Here is a 16,493-nt window from a genome sequence, read left to right on the forward strand (position 1 = left end):
GAAATAGGGAGAATACATGAACAGGCTTTTCTCCAAAGAAGACTGACAAATGGCCAACCAGCAGATGAGAAAAATGATCCACATGGCTTGTCATCAGGGAAATACAAATGAAAACCACACTAAGATCCCACTTATACAACTCAGAGTGGATAAAGTAACAAGGCCGGATACAATAAATACAAGCAAGGATATTGAGAAAGTTGAACTTTCTCTTTGAATTTTGGTGCAAAGGTAGGCTTGTTCAGCCACTCAAGGAAACAGAAAGGAATGTCCTGAAAAAGTGAGAATAGAGCCATGCTTGGATGCAGACATTGCACTACAGGGTATTTACCCAAAAGACACAAATATGATGAAATGAAATGACCCCTGTACACCAATATTCACAGCAGCAGTGTCCACAATAGCCAAACCCTGAGAGGAATCAGGATGCCCTTCTACAGAAGAGTGATAAAGAAGATGTGGAAGGAGCCTCTGTGTCCATTGATGGATGAATGGATAGATGTGGTCTATATATAAAGTGGGGTATTACAGAGCCATGAGATATTACATGCTCTCATTCAGATGGGAATATAAAAAATGGTGAAAGCGAATAAAGGGGAAAGGAGAGAAAATGAGTGGGGAATATCAGAGACAATGACAGAACATGAGAGACTCCTAACTCTGGGAAAGAAACAAGGGGTAGTGGAAGGGAGGTGGGGTGGGGGTGACTGGGTGATGGGCACTGAGGGGGGCACTTGGTAGGATGAGCACTGGGTGTTATGCTATATGTTGCCAAATGGAACTCAAATTAAAAATACAAAAAAAAAGATGTGGTTTATATATATGTTGGGATATTACACAGCTGTCAGAAATGATGAATATCATGAAATAACATTTCCTTCAAAATGAATGGAACTGGAGGTATTATATTGAGAGAAATAAATCAATCAGAAAAAGGAAATTATAAGATCTCACCCATATGTGGAATATAGGAAATATTGAAAGAGACCATAAAGGAAGGTGTGAAACAGTGGAGTAATACTACAGAGGAAGACAAATCATGAAAGACACTTAACTCAGGGAAAAAGAAAACCTGAGAGTTGCTGGAAGGGAGGGGGTGGGGATGGGGCAACTGGGTGATGGACGTTAAAGAGGGCACATGATGTGATAGTCACTGAGTGTGTAGTAAATATTGGTAAATTCAATTTAAACAAAGAAAAAATGACTGATCCTGTCCCCACTCCTGGAACATCGTACATGGACTGGGTGGATCAAACAACAGACACTCATTCTCACAGATCTGGAATCTGGGATGTCTGAGGTCCAGGTGAAGGCTTATGTGGTGTCTAGATGCACACCCTGAGCCAGTGTCTTTCCCTGGCACTATCCAGGCATTTATGACGTGATGAGAGGCCTGCCTGGCTCTCATCAGACATGAAGGTGAAAGTGATGAATGGTTATACTCTCGTGATTGTGTGTGTGTGTGTGTGTGTGTGTGTGTGTGTGTGTGTGTACCTCTGAGTCCACCTCCCTACCATGTCATACTGGGAATATCTCTCACTCCCCAGACGTTATTAACATTTTGGTAGAATGTCTCTTTTATATTGTGTTGATTGGATATTCTTCTGTATCGTGATGTGCAGGACAGCATGTTAGCTTGGGGTCCTGTGATCTACAGTGAGTGTCACTGGGACTCAAGAAAATGTTCAGATGATGTGAATGGAGTTATTTGTAATTGATTAGTATTTCGGGTCAGGAAAAGTTAAGTACAAGTAAGCGTAAGTGCTATATTGAATTTCTAAGTCTCTAAGAAAGAGACTGAAGAGGTAAACACATAATCAAGTGTTCAGAGGGGCTCCCTGGGGGAAACTGCTCCATGGAGAGGAAGTCCAGACCCTGACAGGAAACCTGCCCAGAACCTCCATCTGCAACTGCTCCTGGGCCTTCAAGACAGAAGTGGTGAGGAGTGTGCACCCCCTGGTGGTCCCGATCCCCTTCTACAGGGAGGTTTGTGTCTGGGCTCACACTGAGGTCCCCTCACTGTGTCACTCGCACAGTAATACACGGCTGTATCCTCGGCTCTCAGGCTGTTCATCTGCAGATACAGCGTGTTCTTGGCGTTGTCCCTGGAGATGGTGAATCGGCCCTTCACAGCGTCTGTGTAGCTTGTGCTACTTCCATCATAGATAATACTTGCGACCCACTGCAGCCCCTTCCCTGGAGCCTGGCAGACCCAGCTCATATAATAGTCACTGAAGGTGAATCCAGAGGCCACACAGGAGAGTTTCAGGGACCCCCCAGGCTTCACCAGGTCTCCCCCAGACTCCACCAGCTGCACCTCACCCTGGACACCTGCAGACACAAGACATCCTGGTCAGGAAACTGTCCCATATCCCGTGTTTCTCTCACTCACGTCCACTCACATACTTGAGGTCTCTTGTTCTCCATGAATTACCTCCTAAAATAGCGACAAAGAAAACCCAGCTGAGCACAGACTCCATGGTGAGTTGCCTGAGTTCTGTCCTGATCCCTGTAGGGGGTCACCTGGGGATCCTGGGGCTGGGGCTCCTCTCCCAGCTGCAGGGTCGGGGCTGACCTGGTTTATTCAGTGGAGGGAGGACCTTATTTGCATGTCCTCTGACTATATAACCAGCTCCAGACTTACATTCGAGTCTTTAAATTCACAACAAATGTTGCTTCAGAATTCTATAGAAATTTGTGTAGCTGGCACTATGACTATACGAATTTCTAATGTGTAAGTGGAGTTATTTGCATTTCTGGGTGCATTTTTAAAAGACTCTTATCAATATAGGTAATTTTCCATAGAATATTTTATCTCCTTAGTAAATTTTCATCTTATATATTTATTTTTGAAACCACTTATGGTGGATTATTATGTGAATTTTGTGCAGGTAATTTGTTGTTAGTTTGTAGAAACATATCTTTTTTTATTTGCTGATTTTAAATCCTGATTTTTCCTGAGCTCTAAGTTATTTCGTCCAGATTTTATGTGAGGTTTTTACTCACTGACTCTCTTAAGACATTGTCATAGGCAAACAAATTACTTTCTTTCCAGTTTACCAATTTTTCTTTTTTTTTAATTAACTTTAATTGGTGTTCAATTTACCAACATACAGAAAAACACCCAGTGCTCATCCCGTCAAGTGTCCACCTCAGTGCCCGTCACCCATTCACCTCCAACACCCGCCCTCCTCCCCTTCCACCACCCCTAGTTCATTTCCCAGAGTTAGGAGTCTTTATATTCTGTCTCCCTTCCTGATATTTCCCAACGTTTCTTTTCCCTTCCTTTATATTCCCTTTCACTATTATTCATATTCCCCAAATGAATTAGAACATACACTGTTTGTCCTTCTCTGATTGACTTATTTCACTCACCATAATACCCTCCAGTTCCATCCACGTTGAAGCAAATGATGGGTATTTGTTGTTTCTAATTGTTGAGTAATATTCCATTGTATACATAAACCACATCTTCTTTATCCATTCATCTTTCGATGGACACCAAGGCTCCTTCCACAGTTTGGCTATTGTGGCCATTGCTGATAGAAACATCGGGGTGCAGGTGTCCCGACGTTTCATTGCATCTGAATCTTTGGGGTAAATCCCCAACAGTGCAATTGCTGGGTCGTAGGGCAGGTCTATTTTTAACTCTTTGAGGAACCTCCACACCGTTTTCCAGAGTGGCTGCACCAGTTCACATTCCCACCAACAGTGTAAGAGGGTTCCCTTTTCTCCGCATCCTCTCCAACATTTGTTGTTTCCTGCCTTGTTAATTTTCCCCATTCTCACTGGTGTGAGGTGGTATCTCATTGTGGTTTTGATTTGTATTTCCTTGATGGCAAGTGATGCAGAGCATTTTCTCATGTGCTTGTTGGCCATGTCCATGTCTTCCTCTGTGAGATTTCTCTTCATGTCTTTTGCCCATTTCATGATTGGATTGTTTGTTTCTTTGGTGTTGAGTTTAATAAGTTCTTTATAGATTTTGGAAACTAGCCCTTTATCTGATATGTCATTTGCAAATATCTTCTCCCATTCTGTAGGTTGTCTTTTAGTTTTGTTGACTGTATCCTTTGCTGTGCAAAAGCTTCTTATCTTGATGAAGTCCCAATAGTTCATTTTTGCTTTTGTTTCTTTTGCCTTTGTGTATGTATCTTGCAAGAAGTTAATGTGGCCAAGTTCAAAAAGGGTGTTGCCTGTGTTCTCCTCTAGGATTTTGATGGAATCTTGTCTCACATTTAGATCTCTCATCCATTTTGAGTTTATCTTTGTGTATGGTGAAAGAGAGTGGTCCAGTTTCATTCTTCTGCATGTGGATGTCCAATTTTCCCAGCACCATTTATTGAAGAGACTGTCTTTCTTCCAATGGATAGTCTTTCCTCCTTTATCGAATATTAGATGACCGTACATTTCAGGGTCCACTTCTGGGTTCTCTATTCTGTTCCATTGATCTATGTGTCTGTTTTTGTGCCAGTACCACATTGTTTTGATGACCACAGCTTTGTAGTACAACCTGAAATCTGGCATTGTGATTCCCCCAGCTATGGTTTTCTTTTTTAAAATTACCCTGGCTATTCAGGGTCTTTTCTCATTCCACACAAATCTTAAAATAATTTGTTCTAACTCTCTGAAGAAAGTCCATGGTATTGTGATAGGGATTGCATTAAATGTGTAAATTGCCCTGGGTAACATTGACATTTTCACAATATTAATTCTGCCAATCCATGAGCATGGAATATTTTTCCATCTCTTTGTGTCTTCCTCAATTTCTTTCAGAAGTGTTCCATAGTTTTTAGGATATAGATCCTTTACCTCTTGGTTAGGTTTATTCCTAGGTATCTTATGCTTTTGGGTGCAATTTTAAATGGGATTGACTCCTTAATTTCTGTTTCTTCAGTCTCATTGTTAGTGTATAGAAATGCCATTGATTTCTGGGCATTGATTTTGTATCCTGCCATGCTACCAAATTGCTGTATGAGTTCTCGCAATCTTGGGGTGGAGGCTTTTGGGTTTTCTATGTAGAGTATCATGTCATAGGTGAAGAGTGAGAGTTTGACTCCTTCTTTGCCAATTTGAATGCCTTTAAAGTCCTTTTGTTGTCTGATTGCTGAGGCTAGGACATCCAATACCATGATGAATAGCAGTGGTGAGAGTGGACATCCCTGTCTTTTTCCTGATCTTTGGGGAAAGGCTCCCAGTGCTTCCCCATTAAGAATGATATTTGCTGTGGGCTTTTCGTGGATGGCTTTTAAGATGCCAAGGAATGTTCCCTCTATCGCTACAATCTGAAGAGTTTTGATCAGGAATGGATGCTGTATTTTGTCAAATGCTTTCTCTGCATCTAATGAGAGGATCATATAGTTCTTTGTTTTCCTCTTGCTGATATGATGAATCACATTGATTGTTTCATGAGGGTTGAACCAGCCTTGTGTCCGGGGGATAAATCCTACTTGGTCATGGTAAATAATTTTCTTAATGTACTGTTGGATCCGATTGGCTAGTATCTTGCTGAGAATTTTTGCATCCATGTTCATTAGGGATAATGGTCTGTTAAACTACTTTTTGGTGCGGTCTTTGTATGGTTTTGGAATGAAGGTGATGCTGGCCTAATAGAAGGAATTTGGAAGTACTCCATCTCTTTCTATCTTTCCAAACATCTTTAGTAGAATAGGTATGATTTCTTCTTTAAACATTTGTTTTTTTTTGTTGTTGTTGTTTTTTGTTTTTTGTTTTTTTTTTTCCTTTTTTTTTTTTTTAAATTAACTTTTATTGGTGTTTAATTTACCAACATACAGAAAAACACCCAGTGCTCATCCCGTCAAGTGTCCACCTCAGTGCCCGTCACCCATTCCCCTCCAACACCCGCCCTCCTCCCCTTCCACCACCCCTAGTTCGTTTCCCCGAGTTAGGAGTCTTTATGTTCTGTCTCCCTTCCTGATATTTCCCAACATTTCTTTTCCCTTCCTTTATATTCCCTTTCACTATTATTCATATTCCCCAAATGAATGAGAACATACACTGTTTGTCCTTCTCCGATTGACTTATTTCACTCAGCATAATACCCTCCAGTTCCATCCACGTTGAAGCAAATGGTGGGTATTTGTCGTTTCTAATTGCTGAGTAATATTCCATTGTATACATAAACCACATCTTCTTTATCCATTCATCTTTCGATGGACACCGAGGCTCCTTCCACAGTTTGGCTATTGTGGCCATTGCTGATAGAAACATCGGGGTGCAGGTGTCCCGACGTTTCATTGCATCTGAATCTTTGGGGTAAATCCCCAACAGTGCAATTGCTGGGTCGTAGGGCAGGTCTATTTTTAACTCTTTGAGGAACCTCCACACAGTTTTCCAGAGTGGCTGCACCAGTTCACATTCCCACCAACAGTGTAAGAGGGTTCCCTTTTCTCCGCATCCTCTCCAACATTTGTTGTTTCCTGCCTTGTTAATTTTCCCCATTCTCACTGGTGTGAGGTGGTATCTCATTGTGGTTTTGATTTGTATTTCCCTGATGGCAAGTGATGCGGAGCATTTTCTCATGTGCATGTTGGCCATGTCCATGTCTTCCTCTGTGAGATTTCTCTTCATGTCTTTTGCCCATTTCATGATTGGATTGTTTGTTTCTTTGGTGTTGAGTTTAATAAGTTCTTTATAGATTTTGGAAACTAGCCCTTTATCTGATATGTCATTTGCAAATATCTTCTCCCATTCTGTAGGTTGTCTTTTAGTTTTGTTGACTGTATCCTTTGCTGTGCAAAAGCTTCTTATCTTGATGAAGTCCCAATAGTTCATTTTTGCTTTTGTTTCTTTTGCCTTCGTGGATGTATCTTGCAAGAAGTTACTGTGGCCAAGTTCAAAAAGGGTGTTGCCTGTGTTCTCCTCTAGGATTTTGATGGAATCTTGTCTCACATTTAGATCTCTCATCCATTTTGAGTTTATCTTTGTGTATGGTGAAAGAGAGTGGTCCAGTTTCATTCTTCTGCATGTGGATGTCCAATTTTCCCAGCACCATTTATTGAAGAGACTGTCTTTCTTCCAATGGATAGTCTTTCCTCCTTTATCGAATATTAGATGGCCGTACATTTCAGGGTCCACTTCTGGGTTCTCTATTCTGTTCCATTGATCTATGTGTCTGTTTTTGTGCCAGTACCACACTGTCTTGATGACCACAGCTTTGTAATACAACCTGAAATCTGGCATTGTGATGCCCCCAGCTAAGGTTTTCTTTTTTAAAATTCCCCTGGCTATTCGGGGTCTTTTCTGATTCCACACAAATCTTAAAATAATTTGTTCTAACTCTCTGAAGAAAGTCCATGGTATTTTGATAGGGATTGCATTAAACGTATAAATTGCCCTGGGTAACATTGACATTTTTACAATATTAATTCTGCCAATCCATGAGCATGGAATATTTTTCCATCTCTTTGTGTCTTCCTCAATTTCTTTCAGAAGTGTTCTATAGTTTTCAGGGTATAGATCTTTTACCTCTTTGGTTAGGTTTATTCCTAGGTATCTTATGCTTTTGGGTGCAATTGTAAATGGGATTGACTCCTTAATTTCTCTTTCTTCAGTCTCATTGTTAGTGTATAGAAATGCCATTGATTTCTGGGCATTGATTTTGTATCCTGCCACGCTACCAAATTGCTGTATGAGTTCTAGCAATCTGGGGGTGGAGGCTTTTGGGTTTTCTATGTAGAGTATCATGTCATCGGCGAAGAGGGAGAGTTTGACTTCTTCTTTGCCAATTTGAATGCCTTTAATGTCTTTTTGTTGTCTGATTGCTGAGGCGAGGACTTCCAGAACTATGTTGAACAGCAGTGGTGAGAGTGGACATCCCTGTCTTGTTCCTGATCTTAGGGGAAAGGCTCCCAGTGCTTCCCCATTGAGAATGATATTTGCTGTGGGCTTTTCGTAGATGGCTTTTAAGATGTCGAGGAAAGTTCCCTCTATCCCAACACTCTGAAGGGTTTTGATCAGGAATGGATGCTGTATTTTGTCAAATGCTTTCTCTGCATCTAATGAGAGTATCATATGGTTCTTGGTTTTTCTCTTGCTGATATGATGAATCACATTGATGGTTTTACGAGTGTTGAACCAGCCTTGTGTCCCAGGGATAAATCCTACTTGGTCATGGTGAATAATTTTCTTAATGTGTTGTTGGATCCTATTGGCTAGTATCTTGTTGAGAATTTTTGCATCCATGTTCATCAGGGATATTGGTCTGTAATTCTCCTTTTTGGTGGGGTCTTTGTCTGGTTTTGGAATTAAGGTGATGCTGGCCTCATAGAACGAATTTGGAAGTACTCCATCTCTTTCTATCTTTCCAAACAGCTTTAGTAGAATAGGTATGATTTCTTCTTTAAACGTTTGATAGAATTCTCCTGGGAAGCCATCTGGCCCTGGACTCTTGTGTCTTGGGAGGTTTTTGATGACTGCTTCATTTTCCTCCCTGGTTTTTGGCCTGTTCAGGTTTTCAGTTTCTTCCTGTTCCAGTTTTGGTAGTTTGTGGCTTTCCAGGAATGCGTCCATTTCTTCTAGATTGCCTAATTTATTGGCGTAATTGTTCATAATATGTTTTTAAAATCGTTTGTATTTCCTTGGAGTTGGTAGTGATTTCTCCTTTCTCATTCATGATTTTATTAATTTGAGTCTTCTCTCTCTTCTTTTTAATAAGGCTGGCTAATGGTTTATCTATCTTATTAATTCTTTCAATGAACCAACTCCTGGTTCTGTTGTTCTGTTCCACAGTTCTTCTGGTCTCGATTTCGTTGAGTTCGCTTTGAATCTTTTATAACTCTCTTCTTCTGCTGGGTGTAGGATCTATTTGCTCTTTCTTCTCTAGCCCCTTTATGTGTAAGGTTAGCTTTTGTATTTGAGTTCTTTCCAGTTTGAATGGATGCTTGTTTTGCGATGTATTCCCCCCCTGGACTTCTTTTGCTGCATCCCAAAGATTTTGAACGGTTGTATCTTCATTCTCATTAGTTTCCATGAATCTTTTTAATACTTCCTTAATTTCCTGACTGATCCTTTCATTTTTTAGCAGGATGGTCCTTAACCTCCACGTGTTTGAGATTCCTCCAAACTTATTGTTGTGATTTAGTTCTAATTTCAAGGCATTACGGTCTGAGAATATGCAAGGGATGATCCCAATCTTTTGGTATCTGTTCAGACCTGACTTGTGACCAAGTATGTGGTCTCTTCTAGAGAAAGTTCCTTGTGCACTTGAGACGAATGTGTATTCAGTTGAGTTTGGATGTAAAGTTCTGTAGATATCTGTGAAATCCAACTTGTCCAGTATGTCATTCAAAGCTCTAATTTCTTTGGAGATCTTGTGCTTAGAATACCTATCAAGTATAGAAAGAGCTAGATTGAAGTCACCAAGTATAAGTGTATTATTATCTAAGTATTTCTTCACTTTGGTTATTAATTGATTTAAATATTTTTTAGCACCCACATTCGGGGCATATATATTGAGGATTGGTAAGTCCTCTTGTTGGATAGATCCTTTAATTATGATATAGTATCCCTCTTCATCTCTCACTACAGTCTTCTGGGTAAATTTTAGTTTATCTGATATAAGGATGGCTACCCCTGCTTTCTTTTGAGGACCATTTGAATGGTAAATGGTTCTCCAACCTTTTATTTTCAGGTTGTAGGCGTCCTTCTGTCTAAAATGAGTCTCTTGTAGTCAGCAAATAGATGAGTCCTGCTTCTTTATCTAGTCTGAAACCCTGTGTCTTTTGATGGGGTCATTAAGCCCGTACACGTTCAGAGTTACTATTGAATGATATGAGTTCAGTGTCATCATGATATCTATTCAGTCCTTGTTTTTGTTGATTGTTCCACTGAACTCCTTCTTAAAGTGGAATTTTAAGAGTCCCCCTTAAAATTTCTTGCAGAGCTGGTTTGGAGGTCACATATTCTTTCAGTTCCTGCCTGTCTTGGAAGCTCTTTATCTCTCCTTCCATTTTGAATGAGAGCATTGCTGGATAAAGTGTTCTTTGTTGCATGTTATTCTCATATAGGACCCTGAATATATCCTGCCAGCCCTTTCTGGCCTGCCTGGTTTCTGTGGAGAGGTCTGCTGTTACCCTAATACTCTTCCCCATAAAATTCAGGGATTTCTTGTCTCTTGCTTCTTTAAGAATCTTCTCTTTATCTTTGGAATTTGCAAGCCTATCTATTAGATGTCGAGGTGTTAAATGTTTTTATTGATTTTAGGTGGGGGATCTCTCTATTTCCTGGATCTGAATGCCTGTTTCCCTTCCCAGATTAGGAAAGTTTTCAGCTAGGATTTGTTCAAATACATATCCTGGACCTCTCTCCCTTTCGGCGCCCTGAGGAACCCCAATTAAACGTAGGTTTTTCTTCCTCAGGCTGTTGTTTATTTCCCTTAATCTATCTTCATGGTTTTTTAATTGTTTGTCTCTTTTTTCCTCAGTTTCCCTCTTTGCCATCAACTTGTCTTCTATGTCACTCACTCATTCTTCCACCTCATTAACCATCGTCGTTAGGACATCTAGTTTGGATTGCATCTCATTCGATTGATTTTAATTTCTGTGATTATGTCTAAATTCTGCAGTCATGAAGTCTCTTGAGTAGTTTATGCTTTTTTCTAGGGCCACCAGTAGCTGTATAATCATGCTTCTGAATTGGCTTTCTGACATTGAATTGTAATTCAGATTTTGTAACTCTTTGAGGGAGGATTGTTTCTGATTCTTTCTTTTGAGGTGAAGTTTTCCTTCTAGTCATTTTGCTCAGTGTAGTGTGGCCAAAAACAAGTTGTATTGGGAAAAGGAGAAAAAGAGAGGAGAGAAGGAAGGAAAGAAAAGAGAAAAGAAAAATGAAAAAAGGAAGAAAAAAGATAAGAAAAAGAGAAAGAAAAAGAATGAAAGGAAAAAGGGTGGGGTAAGCAAACAGAAATTAAAAAAACAAAAACAAAAACAAAAAACACGGGGGAGTATCTTCTGATTCTGTATACTTTAAGTCCCTTGACTTTCCCTGGAACTTGTCTGTCTAGATTGTCTTCTGGGGGAGAGGCCTGTTGTGCTGATTTTCAGGTGTTAGCACTTGGGGGAGCTGCTATGCCCCCTGCCTGGTGCAGGGGTCAGTGGGGGTTGTTTACCCCATGAGGCCCCAGGAGGAACAACCACAGTGGTGGCGGCCAGATCTGGAGCCCTGGATTCAGCTCCTGCAGTAACTTTGGAGATCTCTGTCTGCAGGGGCCTGGAGGCTCCGGGGCGGGGCCGCTGATCTGCTCAGCTCAGGGCAGGAGCATCCTTGCCGACCCGGGGCCTCCCAGCCTCTGCCTGTCCAAGGGAGAGGTCAGACCCTGGGCTGTGTCACAGGTGCCCTGTGCTCTGGGGCCTGTGCTGTTGGATTCGTGCTCCCGCCCCGCAGTCCCCTCTGCAGAGCCACCACCCAAGCCCCTCTGAGCTGCTCCCAGAGCCCCGCAGCACCCTCCGCACATAACCTCATCCTCTGCTGGAGCCGCCTCCAAGTTTCTCCCAGGGCACGGAGCCCCCTCTCTGCGGAGCCGCCACTGAGCCCCTCTGAGCTGCTCCGGGTCCAGCCATGCACACTGTAGCCCTTTAGGGAGCTCGGGGCACTCTCCCTGGGACACAGGTGTCTGTTAGTGTCCCAGGGAGCCTGAGGTCATCCCCGCCCTCCTGGGGTCCTGCTCTAACTCCATGCAAGCGCCTTTCTTCCCGGGAAGATTGGTGAAGCTCCTGCTTCTCTGGGACCTTGCTTTCCTGTCCTGGGACACTCGCCCCGGCCTCAGCCCACCTCCTCGCAGGGCCCCACCCCCTTGGATGCCTTTTGTTTCTTTATTTCTTTTTCCCCCTGTCTTCCTACCTTGATAGAAGCGTGAACTCTTCTCACTGTAGCATTCCAGCTGGTCTCTCTTTAAATCTCAGGCCGAATTCATAGATTTTCAGGATGATTTGAAGGTTATGTAGGTAATTTGGTGGGAACAGGTGATTTGGACACCCTACTCTTCCGACTTCTTGCCCCTCCTCCCTCCAGGTAATTGTTCTGTGCAGCTTGTCCCTTCATTACTGTTTTCGGTTTGGTTGTCTTCATATTCCTAGAATTGTATCGATTTCTCCAGATCACCCAGTATGTTGGCTTATAGCTGCTCATAATCTCTTCTTATACTTCCTTGTAATTCTTGGGTGTTCGTTGTGATATCTCCTCATTCATTCTTGATTTTATTAGTTTGGGTACTTTCACTTTTAAATTCTAAACACTGTCTAGTGTTTTCTTTTTTTTTTTTTTTTAATTAACTTTTATTGGTGTTTAATTTACCAACATACAGAAAAACACCCAGTGCTCATCCCGTCAAGTGTCCACCTCAGTGCCCGTCACCCATTCCCCTCCAACACCCGCCCTCCTCCCCTTCCACCACCCCTAGTTCGTTTCCCCGAGTTAGGAGTCTTTATGTTCTGTCTCCCTTCCTGATATTTCCCAACATTTCTTTTCCCTTCCTTTATATTCCCTTTCACTATTATTCATATTCCCCAAATGAATGAGAACATACACTGTTTGTCCTTCTCCGATTGACTTATTTCACTCAGCATAATACCCTCCAGTTCCATCCACGTTGAAGCAAATGGTGGGTATTTGTCGTTTCTAATTGCTGAGTAATATTCCATTGTATACATAAACCACATCTTCTTTATCCATTCATCTTTCGATGGACACCGAGGCTCCTTCCACAGTTTGGCTATTGTGGCCATTGCTGATAGAAACATCGGGGTGCAGGTGTCCCGACGTTTCATTGCATCTGAATCTTTGGGGTAAATCCCCAACAGTGCAATTGCTGGGTCGAAGGGCAGGTCTATTTTTAACTCTTTGAGGAACCTCCACACAGTTTTCCAGAGTGGCTGCACCAGTTCACATTCCCACCAACAGTGTAAGAGGGTTCCCTTTTCTCCGCATCCTCTCCAACATTTGTTGTTTCCTGCCTTGTTAATTTTCCCCATTCTCACTGGTGTGAGGTGGTATCTCATTGTGGTTTTGATTTGTATTTCCCTGATGGCAAGTGATGCGGAGCATTTTCTCATGTGCATGTTGGCCATGTCCATGTCTTCCTCTGTGAGATTTCTCTTCATGTCTTTTGCCCATTTCATGATTGGATTGTTTGTTTCTTTGGTGTTGAGTTTAATAAGTTCTTTATAGATTTTGGAAACTAGCCCTTTATCTGATATGTCATTTGCAAATATCTTCTCCCATTCTGTAGGTTGTCTTTTAGTTTTGTTGACTGTATCCTTTGCTGTGCAAAAGCTTCTTATCTTGATGAAGTCCCAATAGTTCATTTTTGCTTTTGTTTCTTTTGCCTTCGTGGATGTATCTTGCAAGAAGTTACTGTGGCCAAGTTCAAAAAGGGTGTTGCCTGTGTTCTCCTCTAGGATTTTGATGGAATCTTGTCTCACATTTAGATCTCTCATCCATTTTGAGTTTATCTTTGTGTATGGTGAAAGAGAGTGGTCCAGTTTCATTCTTCTGCATGTGGATGTCCAATTTTCCCAGCACCATTTATTGAAGAGACTGTCTTTCTTCCAATGGATAGTCTTTCCTCCTTTATCGAATATTAGATGGCCGTACATTTCAGGGTCCACTTCTGGGTTCTCTATTCTGTTCCATTGATCTATGTGTCTGTTTTTGTGCCAGTACCACACTGTCTTGATGACCACAGCTTTGTAATACAACCTGAAATCTGGCATTGTGATGCCCCCAGCTAAGGTTTTCTTTTTTAAAATTCCCCTGGCTATTCGGGGTCTTTTCTGATTCCACACAAATCTTAAAATAATTTGTTCTAACTCTCTGAAGAAAGTCCATGGTATTTTGATAGGGATTGCATTAAACGTATAAATTGCCCTGGGTAACATTGACATTTTTACAATATTAATTCTGCCAATCCATGAGCATGGAATATTTTTCCATCTCTTTGTGTCTTCCTCAATTTCTTTCAGAAGTGTTCTATAGTTTTTAGGGTATAAATCTTTTACCTCTTTGGTTAGGTTTATTCCTAGGTATCTTATGCTTTTGGGTGCAATTGTAAATGGGATTGACTCCTTAATTTCTCTTTCTTCAGTCTCATTGTTAGTGTATAGAAATGCCATTGATTTCTGGGCATTGATTTTGTATCCTGCCACGCTACCAAATTGCTGTATGAGTTCTAGCAATCTGGGGGTGGAGGCTTTTGGGTTTTCTATGTAGAGTATCATGTCATCGGCGAAGAGGGAGAGTTTGACTTCTTCTTTGCCAATTTGAATGCCTTTAATGTCTTTTTGTTGTCTGATTGCTGAGGCGAGGACTTCCAGAACTATGTTGAACAGCAGTGGTGAGAGTGGACATCCCTGTCTTGTTCCTGATCTTAGGGGAAAGGCTCCCAGTGCTTCCCCATTGAGAATGATATTTGCTGTGGGCTTTTCGTAGATGGCTTTTAAGATGTCGAGGAAAGTTCCCTCTATCCCAACACTCTGAAGGGTTTTGATCAGGAATGGATGCTGTATTTTGTCAAATGCTTTCTCTACATCTAATGAGAGGATCATATGGTTCTTTGTTTTTCTCTTGCTGATATGATGAATCACATTGATGGTTTTACGGGTGTTGAACCAGCCTTGTGTCCCAGGGATAAATCCTACTTGGTCATGGTGAATAATTTTCTTAATGTGTTGTTGGATCCTATTGGCTAGTATCTTGTTGAGAATTTTTGCATCCATGTTCATCAGGGATATTGGTCTGTAATTCTCCTTTTTGGTGGGGTCTTTGTCTGGTTTTGGAATTAAGGTGATGCTGGCCTCATAGAACTAATTTGGAAGTACTGCATCTCTTTCTATCTTTCCAAACAGCTTTAGTAGAATAGGTATGATTTCTTCTTTAAACGTTTGATAGAATTCCCCTGGGAGGCCATCTGGCCCTGGACTCTTGTGTCTTGGGAGGTTTTTGATGAGTGCTTCAATTTCCTCCCTGGTTATTGGCCTGTTCAGGTTTTCTATTTCTTCCTGCTCCAGTTTTGGTAGTTTGTGGCTTTCCAGGAATGCATCCATTTCTTCTAGATTTCCTAATTTATTGGCGTACAGCTGTTCATAATATGTTTTTAAAATCGTTTGTATTTCCTTGGTGTTGGTAGTGATGTCCCCTTTCTCATTCATGATTTTATTAATTTGAGTCTTCTCTCTCTTCTTTTTAATAAGGTTGGCTAATGGTTTATCTATCTTATTAATTCTTTCAAAGAACCAACTCCTGGTTCTGTTGATCTGTTCCACAGTTCTTTTGGTCTCGATATCATTGAGTTCTGCTCGAATTTTAATTAACTCTCTTCTTCTGCTGGGGGTGGGGTCTATTTGTTGCTTTTTCTCTAGTTCCTTTATGTGTAAGGTGAGCTTTTGAATTTGAGATCTTTCCAGTTTTTGAATGTATGCTTGTATTGCGATGTATTTCCCCCTCAGGACTGCTTTTGCTGCATCCCAAAGATTTTGAACGGTTGTATCTTCATTCTCATTAGTTTCCATGAATCTTTTTAATTCTTCCTTAATTTCCTGGTTGACCTTTTCATCTTTTAGCAGGATGGTCCTTAACCTCCACGTGTTTGTGGTCCTTCCATATTTCTTGTTGTGATTAAGTTCTAATTTCAAGGCATTATGGTCTGAGAATATACAGGGGACTATCCCGATCTTTTGGTATCGGTTCAGACCTGATTTGTGACCCAGTATGTGGTCTATTCTGGAGAAAGTTCCATGTGCACTTGAGAAGAATGTGTATTCAGTTGAGTTTGGATGTAAAGTTCTGTAGATATCTGTGAAATCCATCTGGTCCAGTGTATCATTTAAAGCTCTCGTTTCTTTGGAGATGTTGTGCTTAGAAGACCTATCCAGGGTAGAAAGAGCTAGATTGAAGTCACCAAGTATAAGTGTATTATTATCAAGGTATTTCTTGAGTTTGGTTATTAATTGGTTTAAATATTTGGCAGCTCCCACATTCGGGGCATATATATTGAGGAGTGTTAAGTCCTCTTGTTGGATAGATCCTTTGAGTATGAGATAGTGTCCCTCTTCATCTCTCACTATAGTCTTCGGGGTAAATTTTAATTTATCTGATATAAGGATGGCAACCCCTGCTTTCTTTTGAGGACCATTTGAATGGTAAATGGTTCTCCAACCTTTTATTTTCAGGTTGTAGGTGTCCTTCTGTCTAAAATGAGTCTCTTGTAGACAGCAAATAGATGGGTCCTGCTTTTTTATCCAGTCTGAAACCCTGCGCCTTTTGATGGGGTCATTAAGCCCGTTCACATTCAGAGTTACTATTGATAGATATGAGTTTAGTGTCATCATATCTATTCAGTCCTTGTTTTTGTGGATTGTTCCACTGAACTTCTTCTTAAAGGGGAATTTTAAGAGTCCCCCTTAAAATTTCTTGCAGAGCTGGTTTGGAGGTTACATATTCTTTCAGTTCCTGCCTGTCTTGGAAGCTCTTTATCTCTCCTT

The 16,493-nt window shown here is 41.2% G+C and overlaps 1 gene segment (V, D, J or C); it reads right to left on the bottom strand.

Annotated features, from left to right (window-relative positions):
* Positions 1-1,897: 1,897 nt before the first annotated feature.
* On the bottom strand, positions 1,898-2,517 carry LOC121492798. The segment is given in 2 exon segments: positions 1,898-2,331; positions 2,435-2,517. Coding segments are annotated over 2 exon segments (453 nt in total).
* Between the last annotated feature and the right edge of the window lie 13,976 nt (positions 2,518-16,493).

Source organism: Vulpes lagopus, chromosome 6, assembly GCF_018345385.1.
Source record: "Vulpes lagopus strain Blue_001 chromosome 6, ASM1834538v1, whole genome shotgun sequence".
Taxonomy (NCBI): Eukaryota; Metazoa; Chordata; class Mammalia; order Carnivora; family Canidae; genus Vulpes; species Vulpes lagopus.